General features: G+C 37.0%; 1 protein-coding gene across 16 annotated transcripts in view; it reads left to right on the forward strand.

Annotated features, from left to right (window-relative positions):
- Syne1 (spectrin repeat containing nuclear envelope protein 1) overlaps window positions 1-23,258 on the forward strand; it is a 428,203-nt gene that overhangs the window by 134,708 nt on the left and 270,237 nt on the right. For all 16 annotated transcript variants that reach the window (XM_078018867.1, XM_078018881.1, XM_078018877.1 and 13 more), the window contains 13 exons: window positions 3,547-3,643; window positions 4,187-4,389; window positions 6,692-6,856; window positions 7,313-7,465; window positions 9,026-9,169; window positions 11,574-11,747; window positions 14,202-14,360; window positions 14,963-15,127; window positions 17,600-17,734; window positions 19,688-19,846; window positions 20,055-20,263; window positions 20,828-20,936; window positions 22,476-22,640. In XM_078018867.1, the coding sequence (XP_077874993.1) occupies window positions 3,547-3,643; window positions 4,187-4,389; window positions 6,692-6,856; window positions 7,313-7,465; window positions 9,026-9,169; window positions 11,574-11,747; window positions 14,202-14,360; window positions 14,963-15,127; window positions 17,600-17,734; window positions 19,688-19,846; window positions 20,055-20,263; window positions 20,828-20,936; window positions 22,476-22,640 (2,037 nt within the window). The remainder of the gene's footprint in view (window positions 1-3,546; window positions 3,644-4,186; window positions 4,390-6,691; window positions 6,857-7,312; window positions 7,466-9,025; window positions 9,170-11,573; window positions 11,748-14,201; window positions 14,361-14,962; window positions 15,128-17,599; window positions 17,735-19,687; window positions 19,847-20,054; window positions 20,264-20,827; window positions 20,937-22,475; window positions 22,641-23,258) is intronic.

Genomic DNA, 23,258 nt, shown 5'->3' on the forward strand with positions numbered 1-23,258 from the left:
ACTGGGGCCTTCAAAGGCCAAGACACAGGCTTCAGGAAGCAGAGTTGGTAAAATGTGGAGTTGAAATTTAAATCCAGATCTTTCCCCTTTGCAAGGGTACTGAATATTACTATCTAAATAATCCATGAGAAAAAAACTAATGAAAAGACCAAATCATTGATACATGTTGCATGTTGGTGAACTGAAGAGTGTAGTTCACTTAGACATTGGTTCTGTTTCGTATTGGTACAGATTTGATAGTGTTCCGCACTTGCAAACTACAGCCTTAGCAGGGCTGTTAAGTGTGTGCTAGGCAGCTAGATGTGGGCTCAGAGCTCAGGGGTTATTGACACTGTGCCATCAATCACAGAGAGATGTGTTTGAATCCTGGTCTATTTAATACCTGTGACTTTGTGAAAGCCAACTTTTAGAAGTTTTAGAAGGTTAGTAAGTTTGTAATAGAAATAACAATGATAATGATAATAGAACAACAGGAGTTAGAGAGGAATAAAGACTGAAGCATACTATTTTACATGTCACACCCCATAGACCTTTCAACCTTTCTGGAGTTTTAGGGGAAAATTATTCAGTTTAGCACAGACCATTCCAAAAATCATGAGGACTTTTCAATAAAATCATGAAGGCAGTTGCTTAAATGCTATCCTTTTTTGGCTCCTTAAAATAAGATATCGTAATGAGCCTCATGCTGCTACGTGTCTGTCATAATAATATTTAGGCCGTGAAGAGTCCCTAATTATCTTTTCCTTAGTCTGAATTCTCATTCTTAATCATTTAAAAAACAGAAAGATTATACTTTTTAAGAGCATTAGAGATGGGCTTCCATAGCTCTGGTATGTGGCTGCTTAGTGCTTAGAAATTCTTGGAAAATGCTTCACAGATGCTCATGGTAGATAAGCTTGGCCATATGCTATTGATAAGTGATTACATACTGTGAGGTAATCTGAAGGTACTTAATTTGGTCCTTGCTGTCAGAATTGTTGGCAATGACCATGTTCATTAAACATGCTTCAACTCTAACATGGAAAAATAAGATAACATTGTAATGTTTCATGTAACAGAAAGAAAGAGCTCTTGGAATTGTAGTCTGTGTGGGTACAATATCAGTAATGTGAATATTTGTTTTATTATTTGTAACTAATTTATTAATATAAATTTCGAATCCTGATGAAACCACTTCTCAAAATTTATTTTAAAAATCTTAAATTATCTGGCTTAGCTTCCATTGAATGAAATCAATGAGCTTTTTATTTATTATATCTACACTCATCTTTTGAGACTATGTTGGATCAAACTTCACTAATATTTTCAATTTAATGTCATAAGTCATAGCTTATTTTTCTTCAAATACCTTTAACTTTAAAAATTCCCTGACCAACATAGCTTACTTGTTAAATTTTACATCCAAGTTTCAGCCTAATTTTGAAAGAAGTAAACTAATCCTTTTCTTAGTATTTAAAATATTCATCTTCATATTTACTTATACATTTTTTATGATAGATATGTCCAGACAGCTTTCAGTAAAAAGGCAATTTACTAGTTCTCTTTCTAATGTGGTTGTAATAGACAAGATAATTCATATGCTCCATATTCAGAAGGAAACAAATTACATAAATCAATAAAAATTAAAATAGCAAATTTATCTTCTTTTAAAAGTTAATTACCTAGTTTTCTTAGTAAGAGAGCTCAAAAATACTTTAATAAATTTCTACATTTCTAGCATTCTTTAAACACTCCCCTTGGACCAAAAATGAATCCAGAAATAAGGTTTTTCTTTTATTGGTTTTTAGTTAATTTGTAAACTGTTCTAGACTATTTAGGTATTTAAGTCTTCCTACCACTACAGGCACTATTTTTCCTTTTTTGACACTTAGAACAATTGTTTTCCCATTAGATTTTTGAAATTTGCAGTGACTTTTTTTAAAACTTGCAGAGACTATTTTCTTAAACTTTATCATATATAGTTATTTCTTAAATTTCTTCAACAGTGTCTTGAATATTAGATGTGGTTATCCAGTTTTGATCAAATCATGACTTGTTTATTTTTGATAAAATCATGGCTTGCTTGTTTGACTAAATTATTCACAATTTAAATTCTAGTGAATTACTCTTTTCTCAACTGGGAATTAGAAATAGATAATAAGGCTAAATAAGGAATTAACCAGATACTATTGTCTTATACAATTCTCAAAGAAAAATTGTAAAGCCTATTAAAGTTATTAAATAAAATATTGATCATGGAACTTCTCATTCCATGTAATTCACAGCTTTTTCAATTCACTTTATTCCTGAAGAATAGTTTATTTACAAATAAAGGCTTGGTAACTTTAAAATGATCTATAGTGTATTATATATGTTTTAAAATTATATATGTATTTCATATTTTTAAACTATATTTGTATTATATATATTTAAATTTTATCTTGAAACATGGAAAACATTGGTAAAAATCTAGGGATGTCTATGCAATTGATGTACATTGAGTTTTGTATCTACATACCAGACTTCTGCATCTCTATAGAGAGCATACATCAGCAAACTACACAGGACTTCAGCTAGTTTGTGAAGGCTAATTTTTGAATTTTATGATAGTGACACCTATCAAGAATTTTAATGAATTAAAATCATGGGAATTCATTATACTCTTAGAAGAAATTCAAGATACTTTGGTGATATGTTAACTATAATATCATTAATTTTCTCGTTTATAAGAGTAAGAACCATCTTTGAGACAGGAGTTATTTTATAACATTAACAATAGTAGGGGTATAAACGTGACTGCAACCTGTACACTCAGAAAAATGAAATTATATCCCATCTGATTCAAATGTATTATATGTCAAGAGCATTGTACTGTCATGTGTAACTAATTAAAACAAATTTAAAAAACACAAAAAACCCAATAGTAATATTAATCTGAGAATTCTTTTTGCATGTTCTTGGTTTTATTTTATCTATTTGCCAACACTGACTATTGAATATGTAAATTACATACAGATATAGATACCACGTGTCTTGTAAATTTTATACTAGGTAATTGAAATATGAGGCCATCAAAAACACAGATGATATATTTGATCATTTAAATGTTTCCAGTTTTTATTTTAAGTATACCCTGTCATGTATTTATAACCTGAAGTTCCTCGATCAGTCATTCACCAGGACTAATGTTCAAAGAACAACAGACTCACACAGCTTCAACACAGTGGGACACTGAAATGTTCCTCTAAATTTAGTTCTTTCTAATGTTAGGCCCAGGTTCTCTGGAGAAACTTCTGTCTTATCAAAGAACAAATCCTTGGGTGGTAAAAAAAATAGCTTATTTTCTCAATCTAGTGCTGAGTTAGAAAGAGTATAGAATCATTTTATATGCTCAGAATAACCTTATGTTATTTGCAACAGTAGAATTAATTTCATATTTTCAAGAAGAGTGAGGTTGGCAAATTTGGATAAAATATGCACATATCTATACTGAAGAAAACTGACTCTGCCATTTCTACACTAGCCCCATGTTTCCTCTCTCCTAACTAACCATTCCTTCTTTTCTAGTCTTTCATAGAAAATAGCAAGTTCTTTGAACAATATGAAGTGACATACCAGATCCTGAAACAGACAGCTGAGATGTACGTCAAAGCAGATGGTTCAGGTAAAACACACTGCAGAATTTGCTGCAGTGATGACTACATTACCGTTTACAATCCACAGGTTTCAATGTGATCAGTTCAGTTTTCTTCTCTGCAAAATCTTTGTGTGACCATGCCATTGGCCTTGGAGAGGACATTATTAGATTCAGTTCTCTTGACTCTGTGCAGTGTTTAACCCATGCAATTATACTCATGTGTTGTATGTGTGGTGTGTATGTAGTCATCTTCTAAGAAAGCAAAATAAGCATCATTTCTTTCTAAGTCACAATTTTCATCCTATTTTAAATTCTAAGGATTAAAAGCAAAAAAATGGAATAATTTGAATATCACAATCAGGGAAATGAGAGGTTATGTTAGTGTGAAGATACAATTTGTAAAATGTATTTGTTTTCAATTTGTAAATATGTCATAATTGTTGGAAATGAACTCTAGCATTGGTGATTAATACTATTGCATGCACACCAGTATATAAGAAACACAGGGGGAAAAAGGCATGCAGGATTTTAAATACAAAATAAAAATTGTAACTGGTTTTATCTTTGCAGTGGAAGAAGCTGAGAATGTGATGAAATTCATGAATGAAACCACAGCTCAGTGGAGGAATCTCTCAGTTGAAGTACGGAGTGTGAGGAGCATGCTGGAGGAAGTGATCTCTAACTGGGATCGCTATGGCAACACAGTGGCTAGTCTTCAAGCCTGGCTAGAGGATGCTGAAAAAATGCTAAGTCAATCAGAAACTGCCAAAAAGGTAAGACTGTCTCATACAAAAGGAAAAGACAGGAATTTAGAAGTAAAAGGCTTCTTTCTACGTATGGTACTGGGAATTGAACCCAGGAGCGCTCTACCTCTAAGCTAGATTCCCCAGCCCTTTTTATTTGAAGATAAGGATTTCACTAAGTTGCCTAGGATGACCTTGAACTTGTGATCCTCCTATATCAGCTCAGGAGTTGCTGGGATTTCACATGTGCTTTGCTATGCCAGACTATGAGAGACAGTTTTTGTAGCATAATTCACTAAGGAGTGTTATATATTTGCAAGTTTGACTCAAGAATTCTCACTTTGCCCTAAAAGTTTCACTTTCCGGTTAGTAAATTATTGTAGACCAATAAATACTGGTTAATTAAAGTTCAGTTAAAACAGTCCCCAACCTGGTCAGTTTAACATATGACTTTTATATTCAGATGACCAATAAATGGATCCAGCAGGATCCCCTGAGTGCCAATAGCCCTGTGCTCAGCAAGCTCTGTATGTGGAGGGGAATATCTTAGATACCACTCTTGGTGGATTTTCTAATTTAACAGAGGTTGAAAACAACACTGAGTCACATAGAACTGAATCTGTGAGGTAGCATACACCATCAAGCAGCTGGACCACAAGATTTTTAACTCTATTTAGAGATTAAGTTCTGGACTTCATCAACCCTCAATCTATATAGAAGTGATTTCTTTTTTCACTGGTTACAAGTGTATATGTGTGTGCACATGGGGGGTTGCTATTTCATTTGAATGTCATTTATATATAAATATCAATGGACTGAGTTATGTGTATAGATCTTAAAATGGAAACCTGATATTTTCAATGAAATATCAATGTATATGTAAAAGATTAAAATGTTGGTCTTACATATGATACATACATTAAGATTAATTACTGCTACCAGTTGCAGTGGCACGTGCCTAAAAATCTCAGGTAATTGGGAGTTCAAGGCCAGCCTGAGCAATGTAATAAGATCCTATCTCAAAAAAAAAAAAAGAATAAATTAGTGCTTGCCACTCAAGATTGGATCATCTGTTATTGTTTGCACAAGTAAATCTATTGTTTTTAAGTGTTTTACCATTTTTATTCATATGAATTAAACATTTTTTATATCTACACAAGACATAACTAAGTACCCACACAGATTTTAACTTTTCTGGTCAGACAAGCAGTACCCTGGTAGTTGTCATATGTGTTAATTTGATCCAAAGAATGTAACCACCAGAAACAGAAATGTTCTCATCTATTTATGTAGAAAAATCCTCCCACACATGGCTTATGAAATGAAGTTTGAATTTCCCTTGGTTTTTACTGTGATGTATATGTGTGTGCATATGTGAACACATGCATTTAATTTGAAATGAGTTTGAAATATTCTTATTTGCTTAAGGCTGCAAATTTGGCAATAAATCAGCTTCAAAGGATGTTATTGTATTAAATGTTCTTGATGCAAATATTTAATTTAGAAATGTTTCAATTGATGTTTATCCCCATAATTGTTAATTATCTTAATATTATATATATGTGTGTGTATACACACACACACGCACACATATTTTTAAACAAAAGTAACAATTCAAAAATATATTTAAAAAATTTAAGAAAGCTGTTTATTTCCCTGTTATATATTATGCTTCTTACATTCCCTGGCACTAGTGTTTCCTTGTTTGAATGCTATGCATAATAAACCTCTGATGCTTACAGAAATTCATTCATTGTTTATTCAACTGCAAAATGGAAATGAAAAAGAATCACCATATTCTGTTTCTTTTTCAGCAAAAGAGAGAGCATAACTATTCCTATAAAAGATACTAAGGGCAGGGAAAAGTGGCATGTACCCATAGTCCCAGCTAATTGGGAGGCTGAAGCAGGAGGATCTCTTGAGTCCAGGAGTTCGGGGCTAGCCAGAGTAACATAGCAAGGCCCTATCTCCAAAGACAATTTAAAAATCAATAAAAGAGACTTGGTGCTTCTAGTTCATATTTTGAAATTTTATTTAAAATTTGTACTTTGAGGGGCTGGGGATGTGCGGCCCAGGTTCGATCCTCAGCACCACATACAAACAAAGATGTTGTGTCTGCCAAAATCTAAAAAATAAATATTAGAAAAATTCTCTCTCTCTCTCTCTTTCACACTCTTGCTCTTTTAAAAAAAAATTTGTATTTTGAAAGAGATTTAAGGCTTAAAATTTACACACACTTTAGAATGCAGATATTTCATAGTCTGGTCACTTTTATATCTGTTACTAATATTTGATTTATGTCTTACAATATAACATATTCTTTGTTGTTTAGGATTTTTTTCGAAATTTGCCTCATTGGATTCAGCAGCACACCGCCATGAATGATGCCGGCAATTTTCTAATTGAAACTTGTGATGAGATGGTTTCCCGTGACCTGAAGCAGCAATTACTACTGCTCAATGGGAGGTGGAGGGAGTTGTTTATGGAAGTCAAGCAAGTACGTTTCAAATCTGTACTCACTTCAAACGTGTCTGTGTTGTAAATGTGGTGATAAGCAATCTGTTTAGAGGCAATTTTACTTTTATAGCATGAGCTTATTGAGACAGAATAAAGACGTGTTTAGAACCAATATATGATAGAGTTGATTATTCCTTCTTTTCCATTTGTAATAGCGGAATGTCACAGAAGTCTAGAGTTTGATTAAGGATTATGTTAACATATGGAGCCTACTTGTATGGAATGATTCACTTTCAAATCATACTTCTGCATTGCTATGCTGGTTCCTTTTCTCCTTTCAAAGTAATTGGACTTACTTCAAACCTATCTAAAATAAGAATCAGGAATTAGAGGCTCTTACCATATAACAATCCAAGAGCATAAGAGATTATGTCAAAGTGCAGGTTGAGTTACAGCTTAATGGCTTTCAAATGCTCTCCCCCTCCTTTCTTCACAGTATGCTCGAGCAGATGAGATGGACAGAATGAAGAAAGAATATACAGACTGTGTTACCACCCTCTCTGTTTTCACAACTGAAGCCCATAGGAAGTTTTCAGAGCCCTTCGACGTCTCTTTTCTTAACATCAAGTTGTTAATTCAAGACTTAGAGGTGAGGGGTTTTTGGGTCATAAAATGAAAACTCCATCCTCTTGTAAAAATAAAGATCAGCAAGTTTGCAAAATCATTATCAAAGCTGTCTCTCTTTTTCCTGGGCATCATTTTGACAGGTCCATCCTGATTCATGCCTTTCATTAAAAAAAAAAAAAAAAAAAAAAAAAAAAAACTTGAATTTTTTAAAAGGAGAGTTTTAGTCATATGAAGCAACCTCAAAATAATTTTTCAATTTGGAGATTTTTTTTCCTACAATCAAATTGTAAAACACTAGTCAAAACCAGAAGACATCTATAGGTGGTACCTCCATATAAATGCATCTAACAAAAAAGGATTTATTACATGAATTGTGGTATTTATGTACTTTGAACAGCCTATAGCTCTCAAAAGTGAAATAGTGGAAGAATATTTAACAGCATGAAAATATTTTATAGTATATTGTTAATCGAGAAAAGCAAACCACAGTGTCATCATTTTTGTTCTTGTAAAAATAAAACAATGGGTATATACACACACACCAGAAAGAAACATTAATAATATGATGATGAGATGGTGGCTTTGGCTATTATTGTGTGAGAAAACTATATATATGTTCCCTAAACTTTCATTATTTTAGTATCTCTAACTTGTAAATTTTCTGCAATGACAATGTTTAAATTTTTTAAGAAAAAACAATAAGTTTAAATTTTAAAGTCAGAATTTCCCCACATTGTTAATATACATTTACATGATATAGTATTTCTATATTACACTAACATATTCATCAAAAGCATAAAGATTACTTTACCTAGTCCTTATGTTAATTATAACTGGTCGCCTTTAAAGGGAAGTTTTTATCTGTGTAATATTGCCTATATTGTTAGAGCAAGATTGCAATAAATCACCAAGTTGATCTTAAAGCAGGAGATGGAAACTTGATTCACCAATTGGTGGTCCAGATCCACCATCTGGCGGGCCAAGGGGTAGGCTGCAAGTCTACAACCTTCGACCTCTTCCTGAGATTTAAATGCACCTTTTATAATCCAAAACCATATTAAAGCATAAGTGGCTGTTGCTATGATTCAAAACCATAAATGTCATGAGATCTAAAATAATAAGCAGCAAAGATAGTGGGCCAAAACATCCCTAATTGTGTAAAAGTTAAAGAATCGTTACTAACATCTAGACAATCAATCTCTGTACATTGTCCAAGAAAAATTGGAACCAAAGAGAGAACACTTTTACATTGTATAAGAATTGCCATTTTGTGTTGCCAAACATGCTAGCTAAGCAACTGTTGATGGGTACAGAGGTGGGGCTTCCCATGGGAGAGGGATTTTTTATATGATGTGGGGTCTCAGGGGAAAAAATGGAGTCTGTTTGGTCATTGCCCATGTAGCCTGACCCATAACAATATATTAGTAATGAAGGAAAAGCAATGACCAGAATCTTGAAAACTTTTCTATGCATATAGAATTTCATAAAGTGCATATTGATTTTTGTTTTGCCTTCTGTGGAATCTTGAGATTAAAAGGAAATGTGTCATGTGTTAATTGAGCTGTTTCAATGATTCATGCAGGATATTGAGCAGAGGGTGCCTGTAATGGATGCCCAGTACAAGATGATCACAAAGACAGCACATCTCATTGCCAAAGAGAGCCCCCAAGAAGAAGCCAGCGAGATGTTTGCAACCATGTCCAGGCTCAAAGAGCAGCTAGCCAAGGTTCGAGAGTAACACTTCCACGCGTAGCATGTAGCGTGGCACCCCAGCCGCCTTCAGCTTGTCTCCTGCCCCCTCTGGCTCCCTCTCAGCAACCCTGCTTTTGTTTCTTATTGGGATTTCTGATTTGGTAACTTGGGTATGAATTTTTAAAATAAACCTATGATGCTGATACCAAGTATGACCTCTTGGCAATTAGCTATTGTTAATTTTCAAGTGCAATAGCTATACTTTATTAGAAAGATATTTTTGGAGAAAAGTCACATGTGGTAAAACAAAGAGAAAGAAGAAGAGGAGGAAAAAGAGGAAAGGAGGAAAAGCATATATTTTAATGAGAATTTATTGAGATTTATTTGCTGTACCCCCATTCCAAGTTTACTTATGCTCTTTCCTGCTAACATAACCACAAATCAATAAAATTCCTCCCCGCTCATTCACAGAGCTCACCTTAGGTTTAGCATATTTCCATTTCTGCCACTTCTGTGCAGGCTCTAGATAGCTACAAAGAGTAGCCATAAGCCTTTTCTACTTAATTGGGGGATTTTCCTTAAAAGCTTAGGAAGTTTCATTGGGGTCTTTAATCTCTCTAAATTTTAATTTTAGGAGGATAACATTGTTTGTAGATTTAAAGGTAGAGAAAGGAGTGATTTTAAATGAATAGGAACATGATAAGGAATTAGAAAATAAAGGAAAAGAAAGTAGACATATCTATTAAGTAGAAGAGGGAAAGTGAAAAAAAAGAGAATAACCTAAGTGAAATCAGTAGTGGAGAATTACTGAAAAGAGGAAGAAAGACAGGATGAAAATAGGAACACATTGGTCACAAAAAAAGAACTTGTTCAGTCTAATGTATGTTAGAAAGTTGATTTTCAATTCATTTTATTTCAACATTCAAGTTCGAATTTTTATAATTTGATGGTAATAGATAATAAGAGTACTGGCTGTCAGCAAAATTTGCCAAAGGGTAGGTGCAATTCCAAGTTGCATTTTCAGGCTGGGGGTGTAGCTCAGCGATAGAGCATTTGCCTGACATGCATGAGGCCCTGGGTTTGATCCCTAGTTTGAAAACAAAACAAAACAAAACAAAACAAAAAAATCAATCAAAGTCAACACTTTGGTAATTTGACTCCTGGGCTTGCACTTATTAGCCTGAGCCAGGAGTGGTCTAGGGCAAGACTTGAGAGAGCAAATTGTACCTTTAGATACATTTAAGCCTTTACATTTTCCTATTGCAGGTTCAGATGCAGCATCTTGATGGGTTTTCTGTTGCACCAGGAAAAATCAATAAAGCTCACTGCTTTTTATGCACATTCATTGATTCTTGTAGTTTATTTAGTTCAAGCAAGTTTTGGCAGTCTTGATGCAGAGAGAGTTTCTTTCTTTTGATCCTTCAGGCGGTATATTCTAAAACATGAAAATATTTTAGCTTATACTATTATGCATTTAAGATTATAACAAAATGTTTTCATCTACTTCCAGGATTATTTTTAGAATATTTATTGATTAAACTTAGCTTCTCATCTTTGTGTTTTATGAAAAAAAAATATTCTACTAATAAATGCTGATTAATTTCTTTTCCATACCTGTCTGAAAGCATTAATAGTTGCTTGGAATTGTAATTATTATAATAATGATGATGAAAGTTGGAGGCAACTATAGGTAAATAAAAAGGGTTGAGCAGTTCCTGGAAATTTGCAGATCTTGGAGTCCAGCATCGAGGTAGGCAGGCCGACAGTCTATGGAGCTCTTGAACTTCATTCAGGAGCTTATGGCTTCATCATGAATGTAATGCAGATACACAGACTAGCAACAATTATTTTAGAGACAAGTGACAGAAGAAGGCTGGGCCAGCTTCACCTGGGGAGATATCCCTTGGCCTGGGAATATTCCTGGTTAAATTAGTGGGATGTAGGAAAGTGCAGGGGTTATCAGGGAAGCGTGAGTGAGCAGGTGCATAAGTTTATCTGAACTCAGGGTTCAAGTAGGAGAGTTCCTGAAAATAAAGCTGGAAGTCACAGGTCACGAAGTGATGTCATAATTTGTGACTATCTTGGGTCATATATCAAAGTGAAAATGAGTTGCATGGTTTATGAAGGGAATCTGATGCCATCTGCGTCCCTGACAACCACTGTTTAGATGGAAAAGTGCTCTCCAGATGGAGGATGCAGATGAATTTTCATGAGAAAACCCCATCGTCATTTATTTTTCCTAGTAGTACAGCAGTATGGATTTCTGACACGAAAATTTAACAACACAGAGGAAATATCAATAAGAAATGGCTTTAGAAATTCACAAACACCAAATGACTATGTCGTTAAATAAAATGTTCCCGAGAGCTATGCATAGTGCCCTGCCCGTGTTGGACTTAATGACCTTTCATGGGATTTTTGTTTTTGTATTTTTAAAGGTCAAAGAGTGCTACTCCCCACTTCTGTATGAGTCTCAGCAGCTGGTGGTTCCACTGGAGGAATTAGAAAAGCAGATAACATCCTTCTATGACTTACTCGGAAAAATCAATGAAATTATAACAGTTCTTGAGCGTGAGGCACAATCTAGTGTTCTTTTTAAACAAAAACATCAGGTAAGAAAATTCCTTTTGGGGAGACATAATTATTTTAAAGTACATGTAATAAAATTGCAGTGCTGTTTACAGTAAAAGAAGTGCAGTTAGAATGAAAACATTTTTTTGAGAATAATACAGTACTAATAACTCAACACAATAATGCACATTTTGTGTAAAGATGAAAACCCAGCTGGTGGAGGGGTTTGACCCATTTTTAGGGGCTTAGAGCAGGTGGGGCTCAGAGTGGGGCTCTAATCATCTGAATTAAGAAGTTTCCTGAGTTGAGCAAAATTACAAAGACCAGTGTGTTGGAGTGCCTACCTCTGACTTCTTTGAACTTGGCTATACTCAGCAGACATTTATGAGCATTTGCTCCTCACACGCCTCCGCTGTGCCTTCTGAACTCCAAGCTTGACAATGAAAGTTCACACTGTCTCTCTGAAACAAGGAGTATATCTCTGAAGTAGAACCAAGTCTACTGTTGCCTCTTGGAATAAAACCAGCACCCACGATAGAAAGACCTTCTGTTATCCTCTCTGCTTTGTGTTTAATTTTATAGTATTATCTTTCTACTAGTGAATCTAGGGATGATGTTTGACAAAGTTCACAAAAAGTTTAGTGTAAATAAATTCTCCCTTGTACTTTCTAAAGGGTAGAAAATATATATTTAATTTTTTTCATCTTTATATAGACATTTTTTGATGGGCAGAGGATCATTTAGTGCTCCTTCCTGCATATCATCTTTGGTCATTACCTGCTACCTCACTGACAAAATGGAGAATTTCATTTAAAAAATGAAATTCTCTATCTCTTGAGCCTTTGGAGTTATATATACATTATACACACACGCACACACACACACACACACACATATACAATATAAATAATTTATTCCATTTCTATTAAGTGTCTATAATCTTATATTTTGTAATATCTTTTCTTTGACCTTGGGAATCAATCTGTTTATACAACCACAAACTCTGAAAACGTTTTTGGTGTAATCCTTGATATTTTGTCTCATGTTTAGTGAACAGGTCTGTATGCATAGCCTTCTTAGAGTTTCAGTTAATTGACTGGCTTAGTTGCTTTATTATAAATGAGCCCATCTCAGATGAAGATAAAACTCATGTAGGAAAGGTTGCCACTGAACTAATTGAAATGGATTCCTGGAAGGAGACAAATTCACTTCTTAGAAAAAGCAGAGTATCTGAAACAAGTCACCCAGCTACTTAGATCTTAGGTCTGATGCCAAAAAATTATGAAGCCTTATTTAACTAACGGTCCTGGTCCTTAAACAAAAGTGATGATACCTAATAAAATGTATTCTGTTATTAGTAGCATTATTATTGCCATTAGTATTGAAGCCATAATCATCATATCACCAAACCTCATTTTAGTGATACCTCCTCATATGGTAAGGATTCTTTCACTGGGGGACATGGTGCCATTTCCTACATATTGCTGTAAATTGCCATCAAATAATTTTTGCATAATTAATGTTTATTATTAATTATAAGTATTAATAGTACTCATGACATATTTTTAACTTATGTTAGCTATCCCTTAAACCTCCAAAGCGTTCAAAAGGAAAAAATATGTCCTTGCCAAAACAAAACAAAACAAAAATATTAAAAGTTGCTAGCTCTTAATATGTGAATATAGATGAACAAAAATGGCATCCACATGAGCAGTTTGAGATATATTTTTTCAAAGTAGTTAAGGGTTTTTAAATTCATGTTGTGTCAGTTCAAGGCAAAAATGAGTACCTTGTTGGGATGGGTTATTTCAACTCTATACTGTCAAAATTGCTACAGTGTCAGGCTGGTAGTCAGAGGGCAAAGGCTGTTGGTCACCACTACATTGTATGACAGTTGCAAGTCTTCCCCAGGCCTAATGGTCGGCCGCCCTTTTAAAAAATTAGGATCTAGAGTTTGCTATTTCATTAATAAGGCTGAGAGCATGTGAACCTCAGAAATTCAAATGTTATAAATTTAGTGTACACAAATAATATATTATCTGCTACATCTGATTATTTCAGGAAAGTGATTATTCATTGATGCTAAATTAATTTAATCTGATTAAAACCTGATTATGTAGATTGTGTTTATGATTGTTCTCTCGATACACCAGTTGGATGGATACCAATTTTGATGCTTTGTCATTTTCTTAATGTTAATAAGATGTGCATGAAATATAAAAATCTCAAAAAACTCTTTGTGACATTTAAATGCCTTGTATAAAAAGCACTGACTTCAGTGATTGCTTAAAATTGAGCTCTTTTGGAAAAAAGTGTTCCTCTGTACTTTTGGTTTTACTTATTGCTGATCAAAAGCCTCAGAGCTATTTAAAGCTGTTCTTGTTATTTGTAATCATTCCTCCCTCCATCCTTCCCTTCCTTTCGTTTTCCTTTTCTTCCTTTATTTTTCAGTCTCTCCTGGGTATAATATTATTGTGGGTTTCCCTTCCTTGTAGGAGCTGCTAGCTTGTCAAGAAACCTGTAAGAAAACCTTGGGGCTGGTTGAGAAAGGCAGTCAAACCGTTCAAAAATTTGTGACCTTGAGCAATGTGTTAAAGCATTTTGATCAGACGAAGCTACAAAGACAGATTGCTGATGTTCATGTTGCTTTTCAGGTAAATCTGCTCTCCCTGCCCTGGAGTCATGAGCCCACAAAAATACAGAACAAGGACAAGTAATTTCCACCTCTTGCCAAACTCCCTCACCTTCCAGTATTTAGAAGGCAAACATTTTACCTCTTCTTTCCCTAATATTAATATTTAAAAGAGTTAATTATTCTTATAATAAAGTATCTTCCTCCCAAGTATTTTTTGAAGAAAAAAAATACATAATACCACCTGACCAAATGATGCTTTCAGCAGTGAGAAAGCAGCATCCTATTATGATTAGTCAGTTCTCCCTAGCTGTAGATTCCACATCTGCAGATTTACCATGAGCTGGTAATAATTGGGTGAAAACTTGCATATATACTGAACATGTACAGCCTTCTTTTTCTTGTCATTATTTCCTCAACAATGCAATATAGTAAGTATTTATACAACATAATAGATATTTTGAGTAATTGAGAAATGATTTCTCAAATATAGGAGAATGTGCCTGGGTAAGTACTCCACCACTTTATGTAAAAGAATTGAGCATCTGTGGGTTTGGTATCTTTGGGGATCCTGGAAACAATCCCCCAAGGATACCAAGGGATGATTATATCTTTTACATCAAGAATATGGTAAAGAAAACCGCGGATTGGAAGAAGCATGCGGAAACCAACAGTCGCTTGATGAAGAAATTCGAGGAGTCTCGCGCAGAGTTGGAGAAAGTGCTGCGGGTGGCACAGGAGGGCCTTGAGGAGAAGGGGGATCCCGAAGAGCTGCTGCCGAAACACACTGTGAGTCTGCCCTGCGTGGTGCATGGACCCCAGTGCATGGACAGCTGCTCTTGGATGAGAATATCCAAAGAGCCAGTGTGCCACCTAATGCAGAGGGGGAGGGGTGGGGAGTTAGGAAGGTGGGAGGGGGAGAGGTGGGGAGTTGGGAAGGTGGGAGGGGGAGGGGTGGGGAGTTGGGAAGGTGGGAGGGGGAGGGGTGGGGAGTTGGGAAGGTGGGAGGGGTGGGGAGTTGGGAAGGTGGGAGGGGGAGGGGTGAGGAGTTGGGAAGGTGGGAGGGGGAGGGGTGGGGAGTTGGGAAGGTGAGAGGGGGAGGGGTGGGGAGTTGGGAAGGTGGGAGGGGGAGGGGTGGGGAGTTGGGAAGGTGGGAGGGGGAGGGGTGAGGAGTTGGGAAGGTGGGAGGGGGAGGGGTGGGGAGTTGGGAAGGTGAGAGGGGGAGGGGTGGGGAGTTGGGAAGGTGGGAGGGGGAGGGGTGGGGAGTTGGGAAGGTGGGAGGGGGAGGGGTGGGGAGTTGGGAAGGTGGGAGCATTTTAGATATGAGACCTGAGAAATGTTTTTCAGTCAACTGGATCAGAGAGTCCTCAATGCCATCCTGAGAAATGTGGGGCAAGAAGGACTTTGAAAGCAATTGATTCACCTGTGTTTTAGTCACCTTTTTTTACTGCTGTGACTAAAAGATCTAACCAGAAAAATTTTAGAGAAGGAAAAATTTATTTAGGGGCTCAGGGTTTCAGAGGTCTCAATCCATAGACAGCAGACTCCATTCCTCAGGGCTCAAGGTGAAGCAGACCATCACAGTGGAAGAGTGTGGCAGAGGGAAACAGCTCATCTGGTGATCAGGACACACACACACAGACACACACACACACACACACATATACAAGAGAGAGAGAGAGAGAGAGAGAGAGAGAGAGAGAGAGAGGTCATTTGCCAGATACAAATATATCTCAATGCCCACCTCCTTCAACCACACGTACCACTTCATACCACTTCAGTTACCACTCAGTTAATCCCTACCAGGGGATCAATTCACTAATTAGGATCAGACTCTCACAACCCAATCATTTATCATCTGACTGTTCAAAATGTCCCTGCGTTGTCTCACACAATGTGGGGGACACCTCACATCCAAATCATAACCACCCGTTTCTGAGACCATTCTTAAACCCCTGGAATATTAAAGAGTCAGGATCATTCGGCCTCTCCAAATTACAAATTCATTATTTAGCTCAGAAATTCTTTTGTAACTCAGGTTTTTTATAAAATAGACAATTTGAGGTGAGAGGCTAATTCATGTTAGAGATGACTTGAAGGCTAGTAGCTCATAATAAAATTTGTCCCATTGTGTGAGGCCATCTTCATGTTTATCCTACTTCTTTAAATTATATTTGTATTGGGAACATTAGTAGTACATGAAATGTCATGTGGATATGAGTGACATTTTCAGAACATGTCTTTTGAATTCTTTTTTCCTGAAATTTCAGTGGATATGTATTTAAGCCACACTCTGAAGTGATGACCCAATGTGTTTGGGATGCAGCTTTCTGAACTCAGGGTCAAGGTCTGTCACCATAAAGCACAAAGCATCTCATTCAATTTATACACCTGTATGAGGTGGCACCTCTCTTCAGAATGACTGTTCAAAATATCCCTGCAGACACACTCCTGAGACTGTGAGACCTGGTCACATATGTCTTGGTCTACTCAGACTGTCGTGACAAAATACCGTAGACTGTGTGGCTTACATGACAGATTTATTTCTCAGAGTTGTAGAAACTGGGAGTATGAAATCAAGGTGCTGGAATGGAAGGGTTCTGACGAGGGTCCTCTTTCTGGCTGCCTATTCCATGTCCTTGTGGGAGCCTGCTGGCAAGCTCTCTGCTGTCCTCTACAATGAAAATATTGGTCCTACTATGAAGTTTCTGCCCCCACGTCCTCATCTAAAACTCAGTACCCTGCAAAGGCCCCATCTCCAACTGCCACCATATTTGGGGTCAGGGCTTCAACCCAGGAATTTGAGGACACAGTCCCATCCATAGTGTGTGTGTTCAAGGGTGCACGTGGGGAAATGTGGGATGGCTCATAATGAATCACCAGGGCCCAGAATGCACTGTGGTCAAGAAATGAGGAGTTAAGAGGCTTAGTCCTGGCTTTGTTCCTGCCCTTCTGACTTTACCAAAGAGGAAGGAAAATTCTATCTATGGAATCAAGGTTTCAGAATTTTTCCACTGGCTTCTTAGAATATTCCACTGAATTTGAAGGCTGCAATGATTTTGTTTTTACTAAAGTATAAAATATAATAGTCAAATTTCCAATATGAAAACCTCTGACTCCTAATGATAGGTGCTTATAGTTTATTCCTGGAAAATAAAAAAAAAAAGTGGGGAATGTTCCAAGTTTTTGAAGAGGGCAGCAGCTGGCTCAGATGCTGTCTCTCTGCCCAGCATCTTGACCACTTTGGCTCTTCCCTGCCAGGAGTTTTTCAGTCAGCTGGATCAGAGAGTCCTCAACGCTTTCCTGAAAGCCTGCGATGAGCTCACGGACATCCTCCCCGAGCAGGAGCAGCAGGGGCTGCAGGAGGCTGTGAGGAAGCTCCATAAACAATGGAAGGTGAGTCAGGACCTGGGGACACTGGGACAGCTTCAGGAGGGAAGGGAGAGTGTGAGGGTGCAGAGATGCAGGGTGAGGAAATCCAGAAACTCATGGAAAGCCACCTTGGTCCTTCTAAAAAAACCAAACTTGAGTAAAACACGATAAACTATGGTAGAATTTCGCTATGCCTATTTCACAGTAGTATCAATTTTATCATATGTTTTAAGTACTCTTTTTTTTCCCAGCTTGTGTGATGAGGGCATTTAATTTATTCAACTGACATTTAATAAACTCTTCTCAGTTGAATAAATCATGATAGGTCTACTGGTGAAATCACTATGTGTGTGTGTGTGTGTGTGTGTGTGTGTGTGTATGTGTAATAAAATCACTGTGTATTACTTATATAAATGATTGTATTAATAACAATGTATTACTGCTATACTACACTATTGCTACATTAACAATATAAATTGTTAAATATTAAATTATATATATATGCCTATGTGTGTGTGTGTGTGTGTGTGTGTGTGTATATATATACACACACACACACACACACAGTAACTGTCCTCAGGATTTTATCATCTAATATAAATAGCTATATTGTAAAAATATAAATAAAAGTATCTATTGGGTAAAAATTCAGAAATGAACAAAACATATTCCTTTTCCCACAAAAAGCTTATTAGATTTCAGTTTGGGAGATATTTAGTCACAAAAGATAAAAGTGTAGAATATAATAAGCTGAAAATATATTTATGAAAACTTTGAAAGATAGAGGTGGACCCACTTGGAGAATGGAGAAGAGTGACTAGAGTGACGGTTTTGAGCTAGGACTTCAAAGAAAACACAGAGATGTTGGGGTGGAGAGGAAGGTGGAGTGCAAGTGGGAGGCATCAGATCCCTTGGAGCCCAGTGTGATCCATGAGTCACATGCTGTGGAGGAACTGTGGGAAGCAAGGGTGGACCTGGCACACAGAGCCCTTTGGAAATGGGTACATCAACTTGCAGAGGCTGAGGGCTGTCCTCCCCAAGCAGAGGGCAAGAAGTCTGCCCCAGCTACAGGAGAGTGCATGCTGCATAAGATGACAGTTCATGGCATTATGTGTAAGGGCCTTGGGGATTGCAAGTAACTATCTGGTTAGGTTACTTTCTAGATTTTTTAGGTCTCAGTAACATTGGCTAATAAAACATCATCTTTTGTGCATACGAAAAGCACAGTGGAAAGACATATACCACTTTTGCTTTCTAGATTTGAAAATTACAGTGACTCATTTAAACAAGAGATTCTCAAAGAAATTCAAGGTCTCTAAGTGCCTTTGAAGTTCAGCATACCTTAATTGTATTATGGATCGACACTTTAATTGAAGTGTCCTTGTCTTTCCATAGTCCAAGCTCATTTTTCTCATCAATTAGTATTCTCTCCTAAACTAATCCTTTTAAGTGCTAGAGGATTCAAGTTGGCTAAAATTAATAAGTTATAGAACTAAAAGTAATAAGGAAGCCTATGTTTATATCAAGAGAAGAGAACATTAGATGGTTATGTGTTGCACACTTGCTTGCTTATTTTTTCAATGCATGGTCTAATCAGAGGAGGACGGGCAGGTGGTCAGCTCTTTGGGGCTTTTTAATCCTTGTTTGTTTCAGTTTTTTTGGTGTGGGAGGGGGATGGATATTAATAAAGTTTCCTCAAGTTTTCCCTTCGCTTTTTCACTTACCCTGGAGCCTCAATGGTCTAATCTGTAAAATCGGAACACTAATATCTGTGCAGCACTAATGTAAAAATTAAACCAAAAGATCGCTGTGGAAATACATGACCCACAGCAGGCTTGAAAGGAACCACTGCAGCCCCACAAATTAGAAAAGTACAATATACGAAGTAAATATTTTAAGTCTTCTTGCCACTTCAACTGAAAATGTACACAATCAGGAGCATGAGTGTGTTTTCTTGGATTTTCCTGTGGAATCCAGGATCTTCAAGGAGAGGCCCCTTATCATTTGCTGCATTTGAAGATTGCCGTGGAGAAGAAGAGATTCTTAGCCTCTGTAGAAGAATGCAAGGCTGAGCTGGAGAGAGAGACCAAGCTGGTGCCCCAGGAAGGCAGTGAAAATATCATTAAGGAGCACAGGGTAGGTCTCCTGCCCCGAATGTGTAATCCTGGGCAGGCGCCTGTTACTTAAAGGAGGGGCTCAGATTTTGCTTTGAGTAGGAAAAAAAAAAATGTGCAATTACCTTACAACTGGTGGTCTACAGCACTCTCCCTTTAGTCTTTTTGTGAAATTTTAAGGTATTTTATGACTTCTCACGTGGATTCTAAAAACATTTATTGCTTATTAGATTTTCTTCAGTGACAAAGGTCCTCATCATCTGTGTGAGAAAAGGTTACAACTCATTGAAGAACTGTGTGGGAAGCTCCCAGTCCGGGACCCAGTAAGGGAAATACCTGTAACCTGTCACATGGCCCTGAAAGAGCTCAGAGCTGCCATCGACTGCACCTATGCGAAGCTTGTGGATGACCCAGACAAGTGGAAGGACTACGCCAGCAGGTAGCCTTGGGGTGGTCTCCAGAGAAGGACCTAATCTATCTTGATTCTGTTACTTGAAGGACCATTATAGAACAAGAGATGATATATGCTTTATTTCACACAATAAAGAAAATCAAATTGCATGATCTTGCCCATGTTCTTATAAAAAAATACTTCAATTGGTAAAAAGGATGGGTTTCAGTTAGAAACAGGGTGAAGTGCTTTATGACACATGGGCCGGATGTTCTGTCTCTGAGGCCGATTTGGTCAGTCCTTTCCTCCCTCACAGGTGGCCTCCAGCCTCTTGGAGGCACCAGACCTTATATGGCACCTTCCTTCCTCCAAGGGCTCAGGCCCTGAGACACATATTTGTCCTCTGCTGAGGCTCCTTCATGTTTCTGAGTTTGGAGGTGGACACCTCTACTCTGAGCGTCATGTAAAAGTTTCCAGAGAATTTGTTCATTGATTAGTTAATCCATTTGATTGTTATATTTCCAAGGGTAAATTCAAAATAGAAATCTAATCTAAAATCTAATCATTCTGAGAATTTTCTCCCTTAATTAGAAAATGCTTGCATTGTTTCAGATTTTCTGAGTTGTCATCTTGGATAGCTACAAAGGAGACGCAGTTGAAGGCCTTCAAGGATAAGGCCATTGACGCTACCAACTACAACCAGGTTAAACATGCCTCCGATGTAAGTTCTGAGCCACTGTCTGCCACAGGATGATTTCCAGTAATAAATACAAAATATTAGACAATGTTGTCTTTCTTTCTTTATAGGAAAAAAATATTGTTTTTTTCTGAAAATTATCTTAAAGATAAGTCTTCCCATATTACTATGGAGAACTGTGGGTTTTTCTATTGAATCAACAGAAGCTTTGAGATCATGCTCAGCACAGTCTCCAGTGCATCTTTAGCTAATGGGGACTGCTGAGCAGGACATTGCATGCGTGCATGAGTAACAGCACAGATTTAAGAACTGACACAGAAAATAAGAAGGCTGTGTGCTTTTATGCAGTCCATCTTCAGCCATGCAAAATCGGGGAAATGGGCAAGCTCTCCAAGTGTCCTTTCTTTATCATATTCAGACTGGACAGTTTATTTCAGCCTTGGGCAGAGGTACAGCCTGCTAAACCCAGCCAGGGTGACAGAGGTTCAGGCCTGAAGACAGTTAGCTTTCTGCAAACTGCATCCATTCTCTTAGCTTGGCTCTTCCACTTGCTAATGTGAAAACTCTTCCTTTTAATCATTTTTAATCCTTGCATGTCATGTAATTTCCATTAAGAAGAGAATTTTTTCTTTCTGTTCTTGTCCTTTTCTATTTTCTTTCTTATTAAATTATGTAGTTGCATCAAAACTAGAGCTGCTCAATAATGTCATGGTGTGCATATAGAAGATATCTATATTTTTATGGTTGCTGTTATGACATACATAAAAAATTACATCTTAGAATGCAGAGATTGGAATTAACCATTTCCTGACTGGTGTGCATTTGCCCTGGGAAAACCCTGGGACAGCGTGTTGGAGACCCCTGCCCTTGCACTACACCAGATTGTGGTGTAGGAGGGACAGACTGCCCAGTCACCATGCTGCTGGTCACCAACCCTGCAAGTGCAAAGCCCCAGAGTCTTTCCAGCATTGTCTTGGCTGATAAACGCTCCCTGCTTTGATTAGAGCTGTGATCCTTTGTATACCTCTTAATATTTGGTGTGTTAACTTCTAAAAGCTAAAAAAATGAGAGAAAAAGTATAAGTTAATAAAGTTAAATCTTTAGAGCATCTATAACAATATTAAGTAACTAAACTCTTTAATAAAAGAAAACAGCTAATTAAATATGTTAGGAATATCATGCTTTTTCTTTTCTGCTATGTTCCTTCCAGATCACAGAAAGTGAAGTAACAAAGTATGTATATTATAATGCCTTATTTGGCTATCTTGTTTTCTTCTGTGGTCGTTTTAGGAGCATCTTTAGAATGCTTAGGAAATATTTGTATGTACCCAATCTAATTATGAAGATGATTGTGGGGGTATAGTCAGAACTTATTGAAGAATGTTTCTTCTCTGGACTTTGGTTAAAACTTTGTGCTCAAAGCACAGTAAGCAGGTGCTCCATCCGGGAGTGACTGTCTGGCTCTCTTATATCCACCCTACAAGCCTTGGGTGGAGTCCTTTCCTGCTGACAATTGAGAATCACCGTTGCACTTTGCTCACCAAAAGTGTTCTTTCATTCCAGGAGATCAGGAATGATGTTGCCAAAAAAGGGGAGACTCTCAGCTGGCTGAAATCCAGGCTGAAAATTTTGATTGAAGTTTCTTCTGAGACTGAAGCACAAAAGCAAGGAGACGAGCTGGCAAAACTGTCTGGCTCTTTCAAGGCTCTCATGGCTTTGCTGTCAGAGGTTTGTCACTTTACCCACACTCTAAACAGTTCTGGGGGTGAGATACCTGGAGGGTTCTCTCTTGATAGTAGCTTAGCAAGTAATTGTATAAATAAACTAGTTGAAACAGCTATAAACTAATTGAAATAGTCATCACATTTATCTATGAGAAGATTTGAAGGAAAATTGGGGATACTTGAATTATGGTCAATGCCATTACTGGATATATTAGTTCAGATTAATGGGAAGGTTAATGTTTATCAGCCAACATTTTTTTTTTCTCTTACTAAGGCAGTTTATTTCTGCTCAGGGCTGAAATAAACTGTATATAAATTACAGTTATTTTATAGTCACTTTAAAGTATATCATAAAGATTAGAAAAAGGCTTGAGGGTCAGACAAATCCATGGGCACAGCTTCTGTCTGATGACCAGCTTCCTTATAACCTTGAGTTTGTTATTTGATGTCTCTTGGCCCCAACTTTCTTACTTGTAAAACAATATTAAAAATACCCCAAAAGGGAGCCACAAGGATTAAATGCAATAATGTCTGCAGAGTATTCAGTGTAGAGCCTGGACAGAGTAAATGTTTGATGACCATAGCTGGTAATAATAAAATATCCAATGTTTAGTCAGCAGGT

The sequence above is a fragment of the Ictidomys tridecemlineatus genome, chromosome 8 (assembly GCF_052094955.1).
Source record: "Ictidomys tridecemlineatus isolate mIctTri1 chromosome 8, mIctTri1.hap1, whole genome shotgun sequence".
NCBI lineage: Eukaryota > Metazoa > Chordata > Mammalia > Rodentia > Sciuridae > Ictidomys > Ictidomys tridecemlineatus.